This window comes from Cupressus sempervirens, chromosome 6, assembly GCF_028749045.1.
Source record: "Cupressus sempervirens isolate cs-2001-9-10 chromosome 6, ASM2874904v1, whole genome shotgun sequence".
NCBI lineage: Eukaryota > Viridiplantae > Streptophyta > Pinopsida > Cupressales > Cupressaceae > Cupressus > Cupressus sempervirens.
The window spans coordinates 44,846,082-44,869,160 of record NC_143123.1 but is presented as its reverse complement, the minus strand read 5'-3'; the positions used below and the strand labels follow the sequence as shown (position 1 = coordinate 44,869,160).

General features: G+C 30.1%; 1 protein-coding gene and 1 pseudogene across 1 annotated transcript; one reads left to right on the top strand and one right to left on the bottom strand.

The window, feature by feature from the left end:
* Positions 1-200: 200 nt before the first annotated feature.
* On the top strand, positions 201-1,589 carry LOC149551037 (uncharacterized). The gene is made up of 5 exons (XM_089790041.1): positions 201-387; positions 477-569; positions 1,020-1,118; positions 1,223-1,315; positions 1,399-1,589. Exons 1-5 carry the CDS (start codon positions 201-203, stop codon positions 1,458-1,460), a joined length of 534 nt encoding a protein of 177 aa, XP_089646167.1. The 3' UTR covers positions 1,461-1,589.
* A 4,624-nt stretch (positions 1,590-6,213) lies between these two features.
* On the bottom strand, positions 6,214-7,933 carry LOC149551036 (uncharacterized; annotated as a pseudogene).
* Between the last annotated feature and the right edge of the window lie 15,146 nt (positions 7,934-23,079).

Sequence of the window (23,079 nt, the reverse complement as noted above, 5' to 3'; positions counted from 1 at the left end):
TTCAAAAATCTGTTGATTATTTAAATTCATTGCTCGAAAATTTACCAACTAGTGATTATGACAAAGACATCATTAGTCAATATGTTGACAAATTTAGAGAAATTCATGCATCTCTTGCTTCATCTTCCAAATTTAAACCAATCCCTGGCTCAGATAACATATCTATGAGACGAATAGCACCATGGTTTAGTCCAAGTAAAATGAAAAAAAGTCATTCCATTCACAAAAAGCGTAAATCCCTCTCTAGAAACTTAAATAGTAGAGTTGAGGAGAATGAAAATTTCCAGTTCCCCTCTATAGGATGCAAAAAGAAAAAGAAAAAGAAAAAGGTCATAAATCGCTCAAATATAGCTATTCAAGAAGAAAGAGATATTATCAGGCAACAAGGTGAGTGTATTTTTAAGAAAAAGTATTTTTATAATTACATAGCAATAATTCTTATTTTCATTTCATGTATTAATCATATTTCATTGTAGGTTTGGGTGATCGAGAAAGTATTCCACAGCGTCAATTACCTTTCTCCATTGATCTAAACCATACAACAATTGGTGAAGTGAAGTTTCCAAATGGTAAGCTTTTAGCTATTAAGTGTCTTTGTTACTTTTATAATAAAATATTTGGTTCATAGTTCTAACCACTTCTGTATGTACAAGATACAATTATTAGAGATCAACCGTCAATGATCAATACTATCCCTATCCATACCTTTGAACAAGTTATTGTAGGTAGATAGTAATTTTAATATTGTTTAGATTATGTACATAAATTAATTTTATACTTGAACATTTTATATAAGTTAAAATGTTAAATATAAGTTTTTTATGTAGATTTGGATGATCAACAAGATGCTCAACAACTTGCATTTCCCTTCTCTATTGATCTTAACCAAACATTAACAACAATGGATGTGATAGATACGAGTCAAGGTAATGACATTATATAAATCAATGAATTATGAGTCTTTAGTTTGTAAATTTATTTTGCCAAATTTTACATACTAAATGTTCATATTATTGCAGGATTAGATGATGAACAGAAAAATCAAGAATACATGCAACTAGATTCCATTGAATCTAATCAGGCATCAACAAAAAATGATGCAATAGAAGCTAGATATGGTAATGAAGTTATGAAATAAACATAATTATGAGTATTAAATTGACAACTATATTTTAAATTTATTGATGATATATATTAAATGTTAATGCTTTTTTTGAATTAGATGATCAACAAAAAATTCAAAAAAGCATGCAACCATATTTTATTGATCTTAATCAAACAATAGCAAGAACGAACACAATGCAAAGTAGAGATGGTAAGGAAAATACGAAATGAACTTCAATCAATTGTGTCTTTAGTTTGAAAATGAATTTTATTATTAACACAATATATTTGCAGGTGTTGATGATGTTTATATGGAGGATGGTGATCAACACTTTTTTGTAAATTTATCGAAGTGATAAAATGGTTCCAATTAGAAGAGAGGTCAATATAAGTCAAGACTAAGAGCTTCACTATGAAATATTTTCAAAACATATTGTATTATTTTATCATCCAAATATTACATCCTTGATTTTGTGCTTTTACAAGGGATTTGATTTTGTCTCGTAGTGAAAGCATTATGATGCTTTGAGTTATATTTTGGTAAAATAGTTGTTCATCATCTTCATATATTTATGTTGTCTTGAACTTTCCATGTGTTATTTGATTAAAGTTAGCATGTAACGTTTGATCCAACTTTAGTATTGCAATAACACAAATGTTGAAATAACATATGTGTATGGTTATGAATAACATGGTCAAATTAAGCAATTTTTTTGTAACATTTTATGTGGTTAAGAATCATGTAATTTTTCTCATTCTTACTTAGAAGAAAATAAGATGACAAGATATAGAATATATAAAATGAAACGATTAAGTAGGTTAACTATCTAAGAAATTATATTCAACATGGTTGTCTTATGAATTATTTTGTACAAAAAATTGATACTTGATAAGTAGGAGATCATTTCCATGGATGAAACTCCATAATTAAGCGCACTCAAGCTGGAGTAGTACTAGGATGGGTGACCTCTCAGAAAGTCTTGGTGCTTCACCCTTGTGAGCATCACCTAGATCCAATGAGTGCTAAGTGTTACATTTATACTCATGAGAGATGGATTCATGTTGAATCACTACTCATGAAACATGGGTCAATGAGTTTGACTCAAAATCACACACTTAAATCTTGAGAGGAATATCACAAATTGATACTTGCTTAGTTTGTTGTCATTAAATAAGTTTAATAAATAAATGAGGAACTATTAATGGTACATGACAATGGAGACAACACATAAACATCTATGTTAAAAAATAAACAAATTTGAAAACATATGTATTTTTATGTTGTATTTATAAAAGAAATAAAATATTGTTAAATTTAATTTATTTATTTATTATAATTATTAATTTTAAACTATTTCATTTCAATTTTTTAAATTTTTTTTTTTTCAAAATCAATTAGAAATCTTAAATATGTTAAATATAACTATGCAAAAATATTATTTTATTTTTTAATGTACTAAATTATTAATTGAATTTCATAATATAATTAATATAATAATCAATTGATTTAATCTTATCTTTCAAGCAACTAATTTTTCTTTAAAAAACTTATTACTTCTATAAAATAAACAACATTTATTTTATTTCTATATTACTATATATTTAAAACAAAAAAATTAATTGCATAAGTTTTGTCATTTATGAGTTTGGTTGATATTAATTGTAAAAAGCTGGCGGGATATCCTATTGCTTGTTAGACAAGCTGGATGGCGGAGGAGATGGCGGAGGGCGGCGTCGGACAACATACGGAGCAGTGGAAGAGACCTTTGTACTTGCGCCTGCTCGTTTGTACCTGCGCCTGCAAAGTCAGGTTGGAGTCGTCGGAGAAAGGATGGAGGAGGGGCCCGGCCGGTGCAAATATGTTGCACCGTAGCCGGTGCCCCACCTACACACCTCGATTAATGTAATGACAACTATTTTTTTTTATTTTTCTATTTATGCCACCTATGCACCTCGAAAATAAAAATCCTCTCTTTCTTTATTTTCTCCTTTTTATTTTTTATTATTTCTCCTCTAATTTTCGTCACTTTTCTCTCTCCTCCAGAATTTTTTTTTTTTTTTTTTTTTTTGCCTTTTTTTTTTTTCAATTTTTTTTTTTTTTTTTTTCCCAATAATTTTCCAATGCAAGATGCTCCTGCATCACCTTTCTTCTCATTTTCCCTTTGAGATAACTTGATGCGGGAAATCATACGAGTAATACATTGATTCTTGGCTACATGATTAGATTTGGGAGGGTTTCTTATGCATTTTCCCGATTAGAAGAAGGTTTAAATACCTTTAATGATTCATATTCTTTATTCCTAATCATGTTGAATACAAGATTCATATTGAGAACTTTATGAAAGCACTTCTTCTCTTTACCTTAGTGTTAACACTTCCTTTTGACATAAAAAATAATATCAGAATCTAATTCCATGCCATGTTGGAAAAATGATAGAAATAAAGTAACTAAAAATTAATTTAACATTATAATAATTATAACAATATCATTAAATATCTCGACAATATAAAAAGGAGAGATATAAAGGTTCAATGTTTTTTTAGGTGAAACCTTGATTTTAGCTTTGTTTCATTTTTATGTAATCTAATTTAAAGGTGATAGTTTTCTTTCTAAATTTTCTATATTTTGATCTCTTAATTGGACTTGTTGATATTCTTCTAACATTTGTATAAAAATATATCTTTTAAAATATTATTAACACATTTATATTATGTTGACACTAATAAAAGTTGTGTGCTTAATATAATAGTTCACAATTATATAGTCTTAGTTGGGACTATTTTAGCTATTTTCTATTGAATTGCCATCTTACATTTTTTTCTTTAAGTAACTACAACTTTTTATTCATTATACTTTATTTTAATGATGGATAGAAGACTAATGTTATTCATGTGGGATTCTCCTCAAATGGCATAGATATATTCTCTTAAATTTCAATTTTAAACTATCTCCTACCTTCCATTTTAATTCTATACATCATAAAAAAAATATTAATGTGCACACGAAATTAAGGACTTTCTTCTTCATGGGGCCATGTTGTACATATTGAATTATTGAATACATTTATACAAAATATTTCTTAGCTAACAATTTTTTCATTCAAGTTTAGTTTATTTGTAATGGATTGAGATCTTAACCAAATTTTGCGACAACATATTCCAATATATTTTACCTTAGAAAAAAATCAGAAATTCATATTAATAAATTCTTGAAAAATACAATAGAATGATATTAAAAAATTAGTTTTAAAAGTATAAGAGAATTTTTTTGAAAATGAATTACTAAAATTCATTTTATTATCTTTAGTTTTTTGATAAAATCTTGTTAAATTGAAAGGATATGTTATTTTTTTTTTTAAATATAAATTTAATAATTTTATATAGATTGAAGATGGAATGATTTTACACTTTTAAATAAAATTATATCCAATTTTCATAATCTTTAATATATTTTACATTAGAAAAAAATTCAGAAATTAATATTATTAAATTCTTTGAAAATGTAATAGAATGATATTAAAAACAAACCTAGTTTTAAATGTATAAGAGAATTTTTTTTAAATGAATTATTAAAATTCATTTTATTATCTTTAATTTTTCAATAATTAATATATTATTTTTATTTTTTTATTGGCAAATGTGGACGGGGCCACAAACTATATATAATTAAGCCGAGAGGCTTTCTACAATGGCAGCAATCTTCAATGTAAACATTTTGCATTTTGAAAAAAAATTGACGTTCATTTACATGTCAGAAAAATAAAATAGAAATAGACTAAAATATAATAAAATAGTGAAAATTAGAGAAAGGAAAACTCTGTAACCAGTACTCCCAATCCAACACCACCAGTACTCCCAATCCAAAGCCCTCAGAGTCTTTCCTTCTAGGTGCCCTCCGGTGGAAACGTGTAACATGAATGGTACATTATTCAAGGCAAAGTATATATAAAAACAAATACAATAGTTTATTCATGAAATTTTTGTATTCATTTGAATACAAAAATACTATTGAAATTAGATACCTCTCGGCTTATTTTACAAAAAAATTTGAATTAAATTTTTAGGTACACTAGTAATTAATATATTGTTATAATCAATAAATTTTTATCTTTTAATATCAAATTGTAAAGAGCGTGGAACATACTCAAATAAAAAATGAGTAGATGCAATTTACCAATCTTGTATGTTATGTGATTTCTTTCTTTGAATAACCTCGATCAACCAAAATTCTAAGATTTAATATATTTTATTTAAACCATTAAAAAAAATAGTCTTCCATATTTAGATATAATTTTATATTTTATTCAGCCAGAATGTAGATCCAAATGATCAATCGTAATGACTCAAATAATATTTCAGAATCCTCAAAAAACTTCAAAATGTCGAGCTTATATATTATTCATATCATAATATTTTTTAATAAAATCTAATTCTTTCACAATGAAATAAAAAAAATACTTCAAACTTATAAAATTTAACATAAATCAATCTAAATGCCAAATTTATTTTTTACTGAAGTAGGAGAGCTCTATCCACCGTTTGAAAATTTATGCTCAAAATGAAATTTTAGTTTCTCTACAAATTTCAATAGTACCTGTTTCTATTTATTATTAAGAGCTATCATAATATTGGCGCTAAAAAATAATTGCCAATTATAGCAGATGGGAGAGGATGAGTTGGACTGATAGACTTGTGAGGGTTAAGTTGAGAGCTCACAGTTTTCTGCGGCATAAAAACAATAGATGTGAGTGCGGATGGGGATGTATGAGATGGATGGTACTTTATGTGAATGCCATCGGGCTAGGAGATTAGTCTGCTGGGTAGCCGGCTCCCTTTGAACTTATTCAAATAGAAAACACAATTTACATATATTGAGATCGATCATAACACCATGGATGGCAGGATCCCTGGCAGAGGTTATTTCCAAACCTCTAAATAAAATACACCCTAACTAATTCAATCATTGTAATTCACTAATAAGAACAGCATCAAGAGAAGAGACCTTGCTAGATTTCCTCGACAAAGAAGTCAAGTGAATATAAATGGCCAAGAACAACAGAAATGTCAAGTGAATATAAATGGCCAAGAACAGAAATTTCATATTCTAATCTACTGTAATGAAATTGCAGTTTCTGCTGCATTCTTCAGCAGATCATCATCTCCATTGCTCTCTGAAATCAAATCTTTCTCATTGGCAGGGGTGGATTCCTCTTTTAAAAGCTCCAAATATTCTTCATACACCTCTTTTAGCACAATGGTGGAAGATCTTCCTCCTTTGTTGATTTGCCCGAATTCCCTCTTGGTCTCAGAGTGAACATAGCTATCTGAATTTGTTAGAGCTTTGCCATTTTGATCATCATGAAGTTGTAAAGAAGATGGATTGGGAATGGGATTGATTCTTTTCTCTTCTTCTTCTAAAGTCCAATTTTCATCATCATCAATGCATGGCCACGAAAAGCAATCATTCACTGGAAGAATGCTTTGTGGGTCAAGGTTGTCCACTGGACTGAGATAAGAGTAGCCAGAGTTATCTTGAGTGCTGTTTAAACTTGAGATTGAGCATGGAGAGTTTAAATCAATGGAGGGAGAGAGAAGGATGCCACTTGAGTGAGATTCTAATGCATTTTTAATCAAATCAGAGGTGCTTGTAGAACGACGAAAAGCTATGAATCTATTAGCCTTTCGCAGATGAATTGGTTGGACATGACCCTTGTTAATTTTGCCTTCCTTAGAATCACTGTCTAATATGAGCCTCCTCCTTTTAGATTTCTCATCATTCTTCACCTGATCAGTAGACACTTCCTTACTAGGCCGAGGTTGATGGGTTTTGGGATCAATCCCTTTTTTCATCAGCTTCTTGCTAAGGTGAGTATTCCAAAAGTTCTTGATTTCATTGTCTGTTCTACCAGGCAGTTTTCCAGCAATCAATGACCACCTGAACATTTAAAGCCATCAAAATATGTAAGAATAGTCAGTTCCTGTTACCAATTGAACAGTAACACAAACAAACAAACAAACCAACTTAGATGAAATAATCCTTACAACTGATATTAATTGTATACATATCAGACTCTGCTCCTAAACTAAAACTTACATAGCAAAAGATATCGACACACAGAAAACTTTCATATGAAAGAGTACCGATAAAGGATATCACAAACATTATAAGTCAGTTTTGATGCACTAGAACATCTCATCCCACGGATCATTGATCTTCAATTAACATACAAAAGGTTCTAAATTCAACTTATGACCAGCATTCTTGCCCACACAGTTATAACAAGATATCAATATGGTGGTATTACAAACATCAAAGAAAGAAATCCATGTATCAACCCCATCCCCAACAGGAACCAATAGGTTGATAGTTCAATGGTAGAGCATTTTGTCTAAAAATCAAGTCTTAGTGTGTGATGTTAAGCCGTTCAGTTTTACAGAACACCAATTACCGATTTCCGAACAGTCTATGTAACTGGATTACAAGTTCTTCTTCCTCGGGAGTGATGTTTCCACGCTTGATATCGGGCCTAAGATAGTTCATCCACCTGAGCCTGCAACTTTTCCCACACCTGAGAAGGCCTGCCATAAGAATTCAACATCATAAGTAGTAGAAGAGTGGAGTTGTAGAGATCAAATTTTATGAGAGAGTCGAATTGATAAGATCAAATTGTGATATTACCTGCTTTCTTGAAGAGAGCCCTCCATTGGCTTCAATGAAATCAGTCAGCAACATATCCTCCCTGGCAGTCCATGGACCTCTATGAAGTCCCACTTTAGAACAGCAAGGAGCTCTTCCCATTCTCTTTGGCAGAGCAAAATAACACACTTACTGACTAGAGAGTAGACACTAGACAATAGCTGAATCAGCTCATGAAACACAATCACTTCATCACTCTGCAAAAGTGACTACTTTTGCTTAGGTGTTTCAGAGCTGGAATAAAGGGATCAGAAAGGAGAATCAATTTCCGTATTCTCCCACTATCTATATGGCACTATTTAAAAGATCCATTTACCCATATTATAGTGCCTTTCTTTTCTAATTATCAAATTTAAAACCTTAGATATAATATTAGAGCTCTATTTAGTGAGAGTATTGATTTGCCTTTCCATCAATCATCAATTCAGAGCTTTCATACCCACTACTGTTGCTTTCGTGCCCTTTTCACAAGGACTAATACATTTAAAATCAAACTTCCAACAGCCCTTCTCAAAACCCTAACTAGCATTCTTAGTATTTATAAGTCACGTGCTGTAATATATCAATGCTCTAGAATATTCTCACCCAGTCCTTGCTTTTCACCTCTTCTGATTATGAATTGTTCCCTGCAGTTTCAATCACTAAAAGCACAAAAGCACACTTGCTCCATCTGAGGTTCAATAAATTCTTTGTTTTTGTTTGCCAATGAAAACATGCCACACACATGCATTGCCTACTCACAGTTTTGGAATTTGATGGCCGTATTGGCCGTTTTTGCACTTTTTAACCATATATGACGGGCTGAAAAATTGTATGACCATATGAATTGATAGGCTAAAATTTTAGAGAACCGTCAATATGACAAATAAATTTATTAGTAAACCGTCAATACTTGTTATAAGCAACTTAGTATTTTATTTAATAATATACAAACATATAATTTTATAATATGTATAATATATATATGCATGATAAATATGTATTATTTTATTTTATATATGTTTCTATTTTTTGTTTGTTTCTATTTTGATGATTGTATATTTATATTAATTTAGAATCTTTGTTGAAATAAGAATATAATGAATTTTAAAAACTTATTTTTATATATTTTTATATTACTAATTTAGAAACTTCTTCTTTTATTTGAGATTTTTGTATATATTACTAATTACTAATTTTAAGTTATTCATTAAGAATTTTGCACACATTATTCATTAATATTTATTATTCTCATTTATAAAATATTTAAATTTAAAATATTTTTTTAAATTAACTTAAAATTTGACAATCAATTTTTTCCTTAAAATGTAAAATGAAAGACAAGAAAAAAATTTAGCCGTCATTAAAAAATCATATGATAGGCAGGGGGACCATCAAATTCCAGGCCTGCCTACTCATAATCAATTGAACGAAGGCGATAGCCACCTAACTCAACAATACGAAGTCATCTAGAAACACACTTCCATTTGGAAAAAAAGTCAAATTGGAGGAAATTTTTCATATTTGACTCAGTCCTAGAATTTGATGGCTGTATTGGCCATTTTTGCACTTTTTAACTGTATATGACAGGCTGAAAAATTGTATGCCCGTATAAATTGATAGGTTAAAATTTTAAAGAACCATCAATATGACAAATAAATTCATTAGTAAACCATCAATACTTGTTATAGGCAACTTAGTATTTTATTTAATAATATACAAAAATGTGATTTTATTATATATATATATATATATATATATATATATATATATATATATATATATATATATATATATATATATATATATATATATATATATATATATATATATATATGATAAATATGTATTATTTTATTTTATATATGTTTCTATTTTTTGTTTGTTTCTATTTTGATGATTGTATATTTATATTAATTCAAATCTTTGTTGAAATAAGAATATAATAAATTTGGACCATCAAATTCCATGCCTGATTCGACTGATATGAATTTTGTTTTCTAATTAGTTCAATAGAAAAAAAAAAAAAAAGCATTAAATGCACTTTTACTTTTTAATTTGTTTGTCCAATATAAAGTTTTCATATTTATTATATTTTAAAATAATTCAACACTAGGAAATGCAACTTTTTCCTTTATTTGTTTGTCTAATCAAAACAATTTACTATTCAATTACTTTTTGCAGCTATAAAGTTTTCATCTATGTTATATTTGAAAGAACTAATAATTCATAAAAATATATATTTATCTTTATTTGTTTGTCCAATCAATACAATTTATTATTCAATTATTTTTTACAACTATAAAGTTTCCATTTATATTATATTTAAAATCATTTATAAAAATATATTTATTGACAAATTGACTTATTGTTTTGTAAGGCTTTTAATTATTTGTACACAAAATGCAACATATTATTTTTGAGATTTTATACATCTGCATAACATTCATATTATTTTCTTCTATCGAGAGGAACTAGACACTTCGTTTCCTTGTTATAGTTCATATTCATTATGAATTTAAAAGGTATATAATTGTAAGTGAGGTGTCTTTCTATTATTGATAAAACAACAATTAAAATATATTTCAAGTTTTTTTATACACTAATAGTTAAAAAGGCAAGGGAAAGATTTTTTTACAAATATGAAACATAAAAAAGTAGAAAGTATTTATAATATTGTTAAAGGTTACATTATATTATTTTATTTTTTAAATCTATTAATTAATAATATTAGAAAGAAATTCCAATTACTAACAATCAAATAGCAAGTTAGATATTGAAATAAAATGATAGTTATAAATTAATGTACATGGTGAAATATTTTGAATAATATTTTTTTATTTGCATAGTTATATTTCTTTATCGTTTGAATGGAATTATGAATTAAATTAACTAATATCAAATTTCTATATGAAATCATTTTTCTTATTAAGGCGATAGGCTTATATGTGGGAGCTTTGCTTGGAATTTTATTATTTTTTACTAAATTGTTAGCCAAATCTAAAAAGATATTTTGATTGTGAATTTTTTTATTTTTTTAAATAGAAAGTACTATTATAATTTACTTCATTGTGGCTATTACTAATTTGTATTCCTAAATTTATGGTCTTTTGATTTGCATGTGAACTTTCTTTAAACTTGCATATAAATTGTACTATTGCCTTTGAAAACATTATTTTTTGGTGATTTCTTCCCATTATCATTTTACCTTCTTGTCTTGCAAACTTCATTTTCCAAATTTATTTATTTTTAAAGACAAATTTTTAATTTATTCATAGTGAAAATGTTTTTTTTTATTTGTAAATGAATAGAGATATCCATTGATTATCTTGATAGATTCATTTATTTTAATTGTACAATTTTGTTTGAGATAAAAGAGATCTCTTTAAAATTATTTTTGTGTATGTGTGTGTGTGTGTGTGTGTGTAAATTTACATATAATTTGATAGTCAACTATACAAAAATGGATTTGAGATTATAGGTACAAAAGACTTTTAATAATTTTATCAGAATGAGTTTTTTCTTCAAAATGTGCATTGTTGCTCTCTAGCATTTTAATCATTCTATTCTGAAATTGATGAGTACATCAAGGTTGAGGTTTAGATCTCTTATGGAATTATATATTTATAAATAATATCATCGAAGAGTTTTTTTTTTAAATCTTAGATCTCTCATTATATTTTTGTTTTGTCGTGGTTGATTCATTTTTAAGAATTAGACTATTTTGTTATTTTCTCTTACTTATCCACAATAATACAACAATGTGTTAATTTCTTTGTTATTTATATTTTGTTATGGTAAACATCATTAATGATGAAGGTACGCTTTGATACCACTTATGAAGGGCCACACCACCCTTACCAACTCATAACCAAGAAAGCAATTTTATTATACTTGATAATCCAATATCAATTACAATAACATTTCTGCAAGATCTCTCAAGATCCAATCCAAACCCAAGCTAGTCCAGATCCACGCTCTGGTAGAAACCTCCAAGATCTCAACTTGTGCTCGCAAGCCACCAAGCAACCTCCTTGTTTCTAAACTGCAGTCACTAGCTGTTCTCTAACCTTATTCAAGATCCAAGTGTAAACTGCCTCACATTCGGCGCTCTGTCTACACACTCACAAGTCCACCATAATCCTGCTATAAACTGCCTCACATTCGGCGCTCTGTCCACAGACTTAGGAAAACTCACTCTTCACTTCCTCCTTCTCTTTCACACCTTGAAGCCTTCCAAGCTTTCCAAGCTTCACCTTCTTGAGCTTCCACTTCTCAAGCTTCTCCTTCTCAAGCTTCCACTTCTCAAGCTTCTCCTTCTCGAACTTCTCCTCGAGCTTTCACCTTCTTCTCGAGCTTCTCCTTGAGCTTCCACTTCTTGAGCTACTCCTTGAGCTTGATTTAGAAATGCTCATATGCCTTGCTTAAATAGGCATTTACCACCCAATGCATGACTTATCCACAAGCTTCTAGAATTCCTCCACAACCTTCTACAACTTCCATAACCTTCTACAATATCCACAACTTTCTAGAATTCTACCCACACACCTCGATAAATGGAATGACAACCATTTATTTTTTAATTTTTTCTATTATGCCACCTATGCACCTTGAAAATAGAAATCCTCTTTTTCTTTCTTTTCTCCTTTTTCCCCTTTTTATTTTTTTATTATTTCTCCTCTAATTTTCATCACTTTCTCTCTCCTCCAGATTTTTTTATTTCTTTTTTTTCAATTTTTTTAATTTATTTTTTCCAATAATTTTCCATGCAAGATGCTCCTGCATCAGACTCCCCCGGTAGATAGAAAAGTGTGTCCCACACTTTGATGCCAAAAAGAAAAATCTACCACCATCTTCATCTTCACCAAAGGCTTCCACCTCAATAGGGACAAAAAAACCACCATGCAAATCCTCCACACCAACATCTCAACCATCCAATCAACATGCTCATTCCCAGGAACAAACTGAACATAATGCTTCAATAGAAAACTCTCATCCACATTAGCAACTAGTGAATTCACACCCATAGCAACAAACCCCACATCAACAGCCACATGTAGATCTCCATCAACACATGCCAAACTCTCAACACCAGAAACCTCATTGCTCACAACAAGATGCTCTGCAATACATAACTCACCTCCAACAACTAGATCATCCACGATCGAATGCTCCACAATCTCCATTTCAGACTCAACCAACGTATCGCGAGAACCAATCTCCATCCCAACATCAACAACATTAGGAATATCTTCAGTAACAACCTCTAGTTGCTCTGCAGGTTCTGCATCAGACTTCACAAACTGATCAACAAAACCAACCTCTTCCACCTTGACCTTCTTAGCTTGATCAGCCAATCTAGCATCCAACCGAGAAATCATCTTAGAAAAATTTCTCTCCACTATATCATGGATTTTTGCAATCATCCTAGGGTCCAATCCTCTTGGAGCCATCTCCCAAGATCTTCATAAACCCTTTGCAACAAATCCTTCCTACGCTCCTTGTGACAACCTCAAATTGTTTGCAAGTCAGATTGCAACCTGCCACCTCGCACGAACAATCAGGAACCACATCACAAGTCTAGCACCACGGATTTGCAATCCACAAGCTCTCTATGATCATGCCTCAACAAGTTTAGTCTTCCATCTCCGCATCCATCGATCAATTTGCATGTCCTTCCAAGGTCCTGGTGCAAACTACCTCAACTTCGGCGATCTGTCTACATGCTCAGGAACTCCTGCTCTAATAAACTTCACCCAACCAAGGTCCTGGTACAAACTGCCTCACACTTCGGCGATCTACTTGTACACTCAAGAACTCCTGCTCTGATAAACTTCACCCAACCAAGGTCCTGGTACAAACTACCTCACACTTCTGCGATCTGCTTGTACACTCAGGATCTCTTGCTCTGATGCCACTTGATGAAGGTACGCTCTGATACCACTTACGAAGGGCCACACCACCCTTACCAACTCATAACCAAGAATGCAATTTTATTATACTTGAAAATCCAGTATCAATTACAATAACATTTCTGCAAGATCTCTCAAGATCCAATCCAAACCCAAGCTAGTCCAGATCCACACTCTGGTAGAAACCTCCAAGATCTCAACTTGTGCTCGCAAGCCACCAAGCAACCTCCTTGTTTCTAAACCGCAGTCACTAGCTCTTCTCTAACCTTATCCAAGATCCAAGTGTAAATTGCCTCACATTTAGCGCTCTGTCTACACACTCACAAGTCCACCATAATCCTGTTGTAAACTGCCTCACATTCGGCGCTCTGTCTACAGACTCAGGAAAACTCACTCTTCACTTCCTCCTCCTCTTTCACACCTTGAAGCCTTCCAAGCTTTCCAAGCTTCACCTTCTTGAGCTTCCACTTCTCAAGCTTCTCCTTCTCAAGCTTCCACTTCTCAAGCTTCCACTTCTCAAGCTTCTCCTTCTCGAGCTTCTCCTCGAGCTTCTACTCCTCGAGCTTTCACCTTCTTCTCAAGCTTCTCCTTGAGCTACCACTTCTTGAGCTACTTCTTGAGCTTGATTTAGAAATGCTCATATGTCTTGCTTAAATAGGCATTTACCACCCAATGCATGACTTATCCACAAGCTTCTAGAATTCCTCCACAACCTTCTACAACTTCTATAACCTTCTACAATATCCACAACTTTCTAGAATTCTACCCACACACCTCGATAAATGGAATGACAACCATTTATTTTTTATTTTTTTCTATTATGCCACCTATGCACCTCGAAAATAGAAATCCTGTTTATCTTTCTTTTCTCCTTTTTCCCCTTTTTATTTTTTTATTATTTCTCCTCTAATTTTCGTCACTTTCTCTCTCCTCCGGATTTTTTTTTTTTTTCAATTTTTTTTTTTCCAAATTTTTTTTATTTATTTTTTTCAATAATTTTCCATGCAAGATGCTCCTGCATCAATTAAAGATTGTATTTTTTCTTTTTATAAATTGATTTTTGTTTTCGATTTTGCTTTCAAACCTTTTCTAGAAGTATAATAATAAATTGGAAGAATATCCTAAACTTTTAATTGCCTAGCTAAACTATAGTTGTATAGCATGTTTTAAAAAAATGAACTTTATAAAGATAAGACGCATACTTTTTAATTTTAAAAATTAAATAAGTTATTTATCTAAAAGAGAGTTAGCTAAAAAAAATAGTAAATTATTTTGTACTACATAATTTTTTTAAGACAATTATAGAAAATTATATATATTAAATATAATTATTTTTAATAATTTATTGTTATTTTCAATTTAATAAATGATTTATAATTTTTTATTCTTTAATATTTAAAAAATTAAATTATAATACACTTAAATCTTATTTTTTAAGATTTCTTAATAATAAAGCTTTTACTAAATAATAATGAATGTTTACTTTATTTTGCTTTAAAATTGTAGCATTTTCAGTTTTAATTCTAGAAACAAGTTTCTAATTTTTGTTAAGAATGAAATTTTTAGAATTTGCATGATAAAAATGTTCTATTTTAGATATTTAAATTTGAAAACTTGTAATTATATAAAAATATATTTATAAAATTTGTGATTCATGATAAGTTTATACTTTATTTGTATTTTAATTTTTTTAATAATTTCAATCAAATTTTATTTTATCATATTTTATTCTTCTTAATTTATGGTTCTTGGTAATAAATTATAGAATGTGATATAATGATAAATTAAAAATTATTATATAACTGAATTTTATTCTTAAATATAATTAAGATTAACTAAGATTTTTATTTTTCTCTAAATATCTACTTATCATTTGAATTCAAATATATTTTAAAATTATATTTAAATTCATAGTATGTATTTTATATCTATTTATATCAGTTACTATTTTGTTTCATTGTATCATTGAATTATTTGAACATATTTTTGAAATTATATGGTATCATATTGATAGATTTTGAGTTACTATCTAATTTTTACAAAAGAAAGACGATATTTATAATTTAAATTTGATTAAATAACATGTTTTGTAGCTACTTTATGTTATGTTTAATTGGTGTACTGATGCTAAGTGATTACATTGATGAAGATTGGTACAAATTTGATGAGAGATGAATTAATTCTTAGATTGACATTGATGTCAATTGATTGACTTAGTGTTTTCAGTATGTTACTAGATATTGTGAATAAATAATGAGTTGTGATATTTTTCTAAAGTTGTTATTCTAAACCAAGACAATGTTATGTGTCATGATGTTACATTTGTGCTTCCAACTATGTAAATGAAGAATTCGGTCAATTATATTTGATGAGATTAAACTAGGTGTAAAAACAAGTGCAAGTGATTTGAATGTTATTTGGATAAAAAATATTCAAAAGTAAAATTAAAAATTAGAACAATTAATTTGAACATGTATCTTGTATTTCTTATATCAAAAAAATGTCCATTCAGATTGATATTAGATGTTACATTTGTTATTTGGGATTATCTTTTAGGCTATCTATGAAAAATTTAATACCATATTCTTTTGCAAATATAGTCTTCATTGTACAAGGCACATCACTCCTATTGACTAATCGTTCGGTGTACATAAACGTGCAACTATTAGTAATAAGTATAATGTAAATATAAGAAACTTACCAATTATTAAAGATTTTATATAACTTTAACTACTATTCTTGGTACTTTCTCTAATTAATTGTTACTAATTTTTAAAACGTGTAACTGAAAAATATTCATTTTTTTAAATTGGACATTAATGACTTAATATTTTTATAGTAATTATTTTTAAACACTAAAAAATAATTACAAACTCTCATGAAAATTTGTCATTTATATTTGACATTAACATTCAATTCTTTATATTTTACTTCAATTATTTTATTTATTTAATTATATGAATAAAGTTTGGTTTAAAAAATAATAATAATAATAATCCATCTCCTTTTTTAAAAAATTGCTTTCATGTTTACTTTTGCATTGTGGTTGAATAGAATATTACATTATTAGGAAAATTAGCTACAATTTAAAATTTTAAAAAAAAAATGCAATTTTTGAACTATGAATGAGAGATGAATATTTCTGAAATATTGTAAAAAAACTATAATTTCCACAAACAATTTTTAGGTACCCAATACCTCTTTGACAATTTCATTATGATAATTTATTATTTCTCTTATTAGTTATAGTTTTATAGTTTTTTATTGTATGTTAAGATTTGTAATTCATAATAATAAGTATAATATAAATTTAATAAACTTACTAATTATTAAGATTTTTTCTGATTTTAACTACTCACAATTGATACTTTTGTAATTTATTGTCACTAATTTTTAGAATGTGTAGCTGAAAAAAATCATATTTTTAGTTAGACATTACTGACTTAATATTTTAATAGCATTTCTTTTTAAACACTAAAAAATAATTACAAAATTTATCATGTTATATTTGACACTAACATTCAATTTTTTATATTTTACTTTAATTATTTTATTTATTTAAATATGATAATAAAGTTTGATGATTTTTTTAGAAAAGTTTAGTCCATTTTTTTTTTTTTGCAAAAAGAAGGGTAAAAATTTATTAAGACAAAAAGGAATACAACAAGGAGAGCTCAACAAGGAGCTCGATCCTGAGCAACAAGATCATCAAATTCTTGCACCATCTCAAAGGACAGTTGCCTCCTATCCCTAATATTCCAACCCGGATCATGACTAGATGCCCATTTGGCTAAACAATCAGCAATTCTATTCCATTCACGAGGAATATACGTGAACCTAACGAACTGAAAAGAGGAAGAGAAGAAAAGAATCTGCTTAACAACAGTGGCCAGCTGCCAACTAACATCCTCAAGCTCTTGCGAAGAAAGCATGTTCACCACCACCTGGGAATCAGACTCACAGATAATCTTACTCCATCCCCGCAAGCAACACTGTTCCACAGCATATAAAATAGCCTGAGCTTCCATGAGATTGTTAGTATAATCACCCTTATGAACTGAGAAGAAAAATTTAACATCCTCAGAACTACAACGAGCCACTCCGCCAATACTAGCCGGACCAGGATTCCCATGGGAAGAGCCATCAGTGTTAATTTTCAGAACTCCACAGGGAGGAGGAGTCCAGTGCCCATCCAGGTTAACCCGAGCCTTCCTCTAATGGTGAAGCTGCCTGGACATAGAAGGAAACCTATGAGTTGCAGCCCCATCCTGCAGATGAAAATTGAGGCGATTACAGATAGCAAGATCAACCGGATCCATACCCCCATCAAGCTCACACTTCACAAGAATAGTTTCCTGAAGAGAATGTGATATTTTCCACCAAAGATGCAAAACACCAAGCCGAACATCTTGGAATATGCGACGATTCCTCTCCAACCAGATATGCCAAAGCATGAAAGATGGGCCAGCAATCCAAGCAGCATGGAGAAAAGAAGACTTGGAGGGAGCAGTACCCAAGCGAGCCCAGAACTCAGGCAAAGAGGAAGCATGCCGACAAGAGCAACCCCAAGCGCGCCACCAAAGGTGCCATATCTGAGTAGAATAGGAGCAATGGAAGAATAGATGGGAGACAGACTCCTCTCCATTACCACACAAAACACAATAAGAGGGGCCCTGAAATCCACGTTTACAAAGATTATCCCAGGTAAGACAACGATTGTGAGCCACTAGCCACATGAAAAAATTGCACTTGGACCAAGAAACTTTATTCCAAACTTGCTTCCACCAAGGGACCTCAGCATCCCCAAATAATTGTCTAGTTATCTCCTGATACCCAGCAGAGACATGATATTTACCAGACAAGGTACCGCCCCAAGCCAAAACATCTAGACCAAGCAAAGAAGAACACTCTCTAGAGGCCAGAATTTGAGAAAGCTCCTGACGATCCATGTCTGTACCTCCAGGAGGCCAATCAGAAGAATGCTTCCATCTATAACCAACAATAGGTCCCAATTGATAAGGAGTCTTGTAATGAGCCACTTTATCCCATCCAGCGGCAAGAAAAGAGTCACAAAGAGGCTAAAGATGAGGGTATATGGATAAAATGGAAGGGAATCCATCCCAAGCATCAGACCAAAACAAAGCCTGAGAACCTCCTTTACATATCCAAAACAGACCCCTCTTTACCAACATCGCACCTGTCTTCAAAGTATACCAAACCATTGAGCCACGACCTTCAAGAGGAAGTGCAGAAACAGAGCAAGGATCAGCACCATGAAAATATTTATGAGTGATAATAAGAGCCCAAATTTGATTTTGTCCAGAGCACCATCGCCAATAAAGTTTAGCAGCCAAAGCTTGACTACTCAATAGAGCAGATCGAAGACCAAGACCACCCTCCTTTTTAGGCCTACAAACAGTTGCCCAATTAACCAAGCTCCGTTTAGTACTACACGAATTACCACTCCAAAGGAATTGTCAAGAAAGAGCATCAAACTCCTTGAGAAAGTAAATAGGTGCAGCATGAACCATGCTTCGATAAGTAGGAAGAGCTTGGATAACAGCTTGAAGAAGAGTAACTCGGGCAGCAGTAGAAAGCCATCTATGAGTCCAATGATTTACCTTATCCTGAAGCTTGGTAATCAAATTTTTCCTGAAGAGACGTGGCTACCTGGAAACAGCAATAGGGATGCCAAGATAAGTCAAAGGAAGTGATCCTATCTGAAACCGTAGGATACCAACAATCCTGTGCTGAATAGAATCAGGAGTGTTAAAAAAGTAAATGGAAGATTTGTGCTCATTAACTTTCTAGCCTGAAGCTGCCAAATAGACGTCCAAAGCATGTCGAAAGGCTTCAACTTCCTTGATTCTAGCAAGACCAACAAGAGCAGAATCATCAACAAATTGAAGATGGGAAAGAGAAGGTAAGCCATTACCCCACCGCCAGCCTTGAATAGAATTCTGGGACACCTGATGCTTAATGAATCTACCCAAGCCTTCAGCCATGATGATGAATAGATATGGGGAGAGAGGGTCACCCTGGCGGAGGCCTCTAGAAGCACCAAATAGTTGAGAAGGTTGACCATTAATAAGAATAAAAAAAGAGGCAGAAGTAACACAACTCATAATCCAACTCACCCAGTCAGAACTAAATCCAAAAGAAAGAAGAATACTCCTTAGGAAGCTCCATTTAACTTTATCGTAGGCCTTAGCCATATCCAGCTTAACAAACATGGCTCTCTCCCTTGAAGTAGCCATAGAGTGAATAGCCTCAGTAGCAATAACCACCCCATCCAAAATTTGTCTACCAGCAACAAAACCACCTTGTTCTTCTGAGATAATAATGGGAAGCCACCTTTTCAATCTCTCAGCAATCAACTTAGTAATAACTTTGTAAACCACATTACATAAGGCAGTTGGTCTAAAAAACTCCAATTGATTAACACCCTCTCTCTTAGGAATAAGAGTCAAGAATGTAGAGTTCAAAGCTCGAAGCATCTGCTTGCTAGCATAGGATTCTTTAACCACCTCCAACAAATCATGATTAATGATGTCCCAAAATTCCTGAAAGAATTCAACTGGAAAGCCATCAGGACCAGGAGCCTTCCCCTTAGGCATGCCAAAGACCACCTCCTCCAGCTCTTCCAAAGAAATAGGATGCATGAGATAATCATTCATTTCCTGAGTGATAAGGGAAGGAATAAAGGACAAAATAAGATTTTCTTCATTATCAGTAGGAGGAGAGTCCTCAAAGAAGAGGGTAGAGAAGTACCAAATAGCCTCCTGGAACAAAGCTGACAAGGAATTCAGTTGGATACCTTGAGAATTAACCAAAGAAGAGATAGTGCTCTGATTCCGGCGAGATTGCACTGTTTTATGGAAAAAGGTAGTGTTACGATCACCTTTCTGGAGCCAATCAACTCTAGCCTTTTGCTTCCAAAAAATTTCCTCTCGAAGTTCCCATTCTTCTAGAGCTCTAGAAGCAAGGGATTCCATTTTTATTATTATTTTGCTTTCATGTTTGTTTTTGTCGATTGTGATTGAAATGTTGTATGTAATAGTAATGTCTAAAAAAATAATTTATTATTATAATATAATTTTTTATTGAATTTTCAATTAATATGCTTAGCACATGATGTACATAAAAGAAGAATAAATAATAAATGTGATTAAGGATAATTTCTTCACTAAGGTCAAAATCATATATATATATATATATATATATATATATATATATATATATATATATATATATATATATATATATATATATATATATATATATATATATATATATATATATATATATATATATATATATATATATATATATATATATATATATAATCACATTTCTATTTTCAACAGTTAAAATTTCATTATTTTATTTATTGATGTTTTATGGCACATTTTGCAACACTCGAAACTTTAGACATTTTAGAGAATTAAAAAAAAAAAATTAAACTTAACATATAAGATTTGATTGGACATTTATTATTTTAACTATTCTTTCTACATATTATAAATGATCTACTTTTTCAAATCTTAACTCCTATCGGTTTCTCGTTGCATGTAAAAAAAACATGCAACTGCTAGTTTATTGCCATACTTTTTGTATTAAAAGTAATAAATGAAGGATCTTGACCCTTTAACAACTCATTAAAATATATCAATAGTTTCCTAATAACAAAAGAGTTGGAAGATATAAAACTATATATGATATAATGTCTTGGAGTACTTAAAACTAAAACTTAAAACCCAAGAAAGTACAATAAGAAAACAAACAATTCCAATGCTTAGTAAGAAAGTTAAAGAGATTCTAGTAGTCTCCTTGTCAACAACATCTTTACATCGAAACACTAAAACAATTAAAAAGAATTGTGGTCAACCTCAAAACATTGCAACAATGAAAAAATTGTCATTAAATACTTCATTCAACTTTTATATTTGATTTTTGTCTTGTAAAAATTTAGGAATATAAATATATCTAGTCTTTGCATATTTCATCAAAGTTAACACATGAATATCTTATATTATGTTCAATAGAATTAAAGACAATTTTATAATAATATATCTAAATTTTAGTCTAAGATTGTCACTATATATAAAGACAATCTTATACCAACAATACCTAGATCTTAGTAAAGATCACATTTATATGTGAAAATAATCTTACAACAATAACGTTTAGATTTTTAAGAAAGATCATATAGATCTGCCAAGATAATCTTATAATAATCATAAGTATATTTTAATAGAAACTTATATTAGATATTGTATTATTATTTATAAAATTAAATACATACTACAACATAAAATTTGATTTCCATTAAGTGCATTTGATTGAAAGCCATTCATCTTCTATTAAACATAAAAATCTTTTAAAATATTTATATTAAAAAAAATCAAATTATTAGAAATGCTTGAAGTCCATTGAGATATTCAATTGTAACCACCATTCGAGGAGGACGGCATTTGAAATCATAGGTAAACGCATTCTCCAATATCCTTGGAGACTGAAGATTCCCATGTTCATGCAATAGCACGGAAGTACATTGCTAAAATTGAACGTAATTATTTTTTTCGTTTAATATTTAACTATTACAAAGAAAGGGACTATTCATCAGGCAGCATGTTACACTCCTCCTTTGACTCCTAGAATTTTTAGTTTTTTAAATATTTGGATAAAAATAAGCCATGTTCATATTTATTCAATTTGATTGTTAGTCTCTGTCTATAAATAGGCAAGGTACTAATGGTTTTGTTTACCTAATTTGTGCGACCTAAAAAAAAATACTAAGTTCTAAAGTTCAATAAACTTTATATTCTTAAATTAATTTATATTGATTTATTACCTTTTTCTAATTGGTCCATTGCATTTTTGGTGGGATTTATTTTATTTTCCCACTTCAAAAAATACAATATTTTCTAACATGCATTAATGAATTCATTAATTACAACTCTATCTTTTCCATATTTCTGACAAGTTCATTATTAATTACAACTTTATCTTTTGCATATTTGTCACAAGTTCATTAGATTTATAAAATAATTACAACTTTATCTTTTGCATATTTGTCACAAGTTCATTAGATTTCTAAAAAAGTCATGTTTTTATCTTCCACGACATAAATAATGTCTTATCAATATTAATATCACAATTTTTAGTTTTCAAAATAGTTCTTAAAAATGTTAATATATTTTAAATTATTTTTAAAATTAGTTTTATATAAATCAATAATTATTAAATTTAATTTTTTATTAAAATATATTATTGCTATTAAGAGTTGTATTGCTTTATATATAGACTTTAGTATATATTAATTTAAAAAATTAAAAACAATTAATTTCTAAATTTAACTTATGTAATAAAATTCTTTAAAAAAAT

What these genes read in the sequence shown, in the direction of transcription:
- LOC149551037 (XM_089790041.1), top strand. Translation starts at nt 201, where the DNA reads ATGAAAAAAAGTCATTCCATTCACAAAAAGCGTAAATCCCTCTCTAGA. An exon ending in TGCAATAGAAGCTAGATATG is followed by an intron (nt 1,119 to 1,222) that starts GTAATGAAGTTA and finishes TTTTTGAATTAG; the next exon opens with ATGATCAACAAAAAATTCAA. An exon ending in CACAATGCAAAGTAGAGATG is followed by an intron (nt 1,316 to 1,398) that starts GTAAGGAAAATA and finishes ATATATTTGCAG; the next exon opens with GTGTTGATGATGTTTATATG.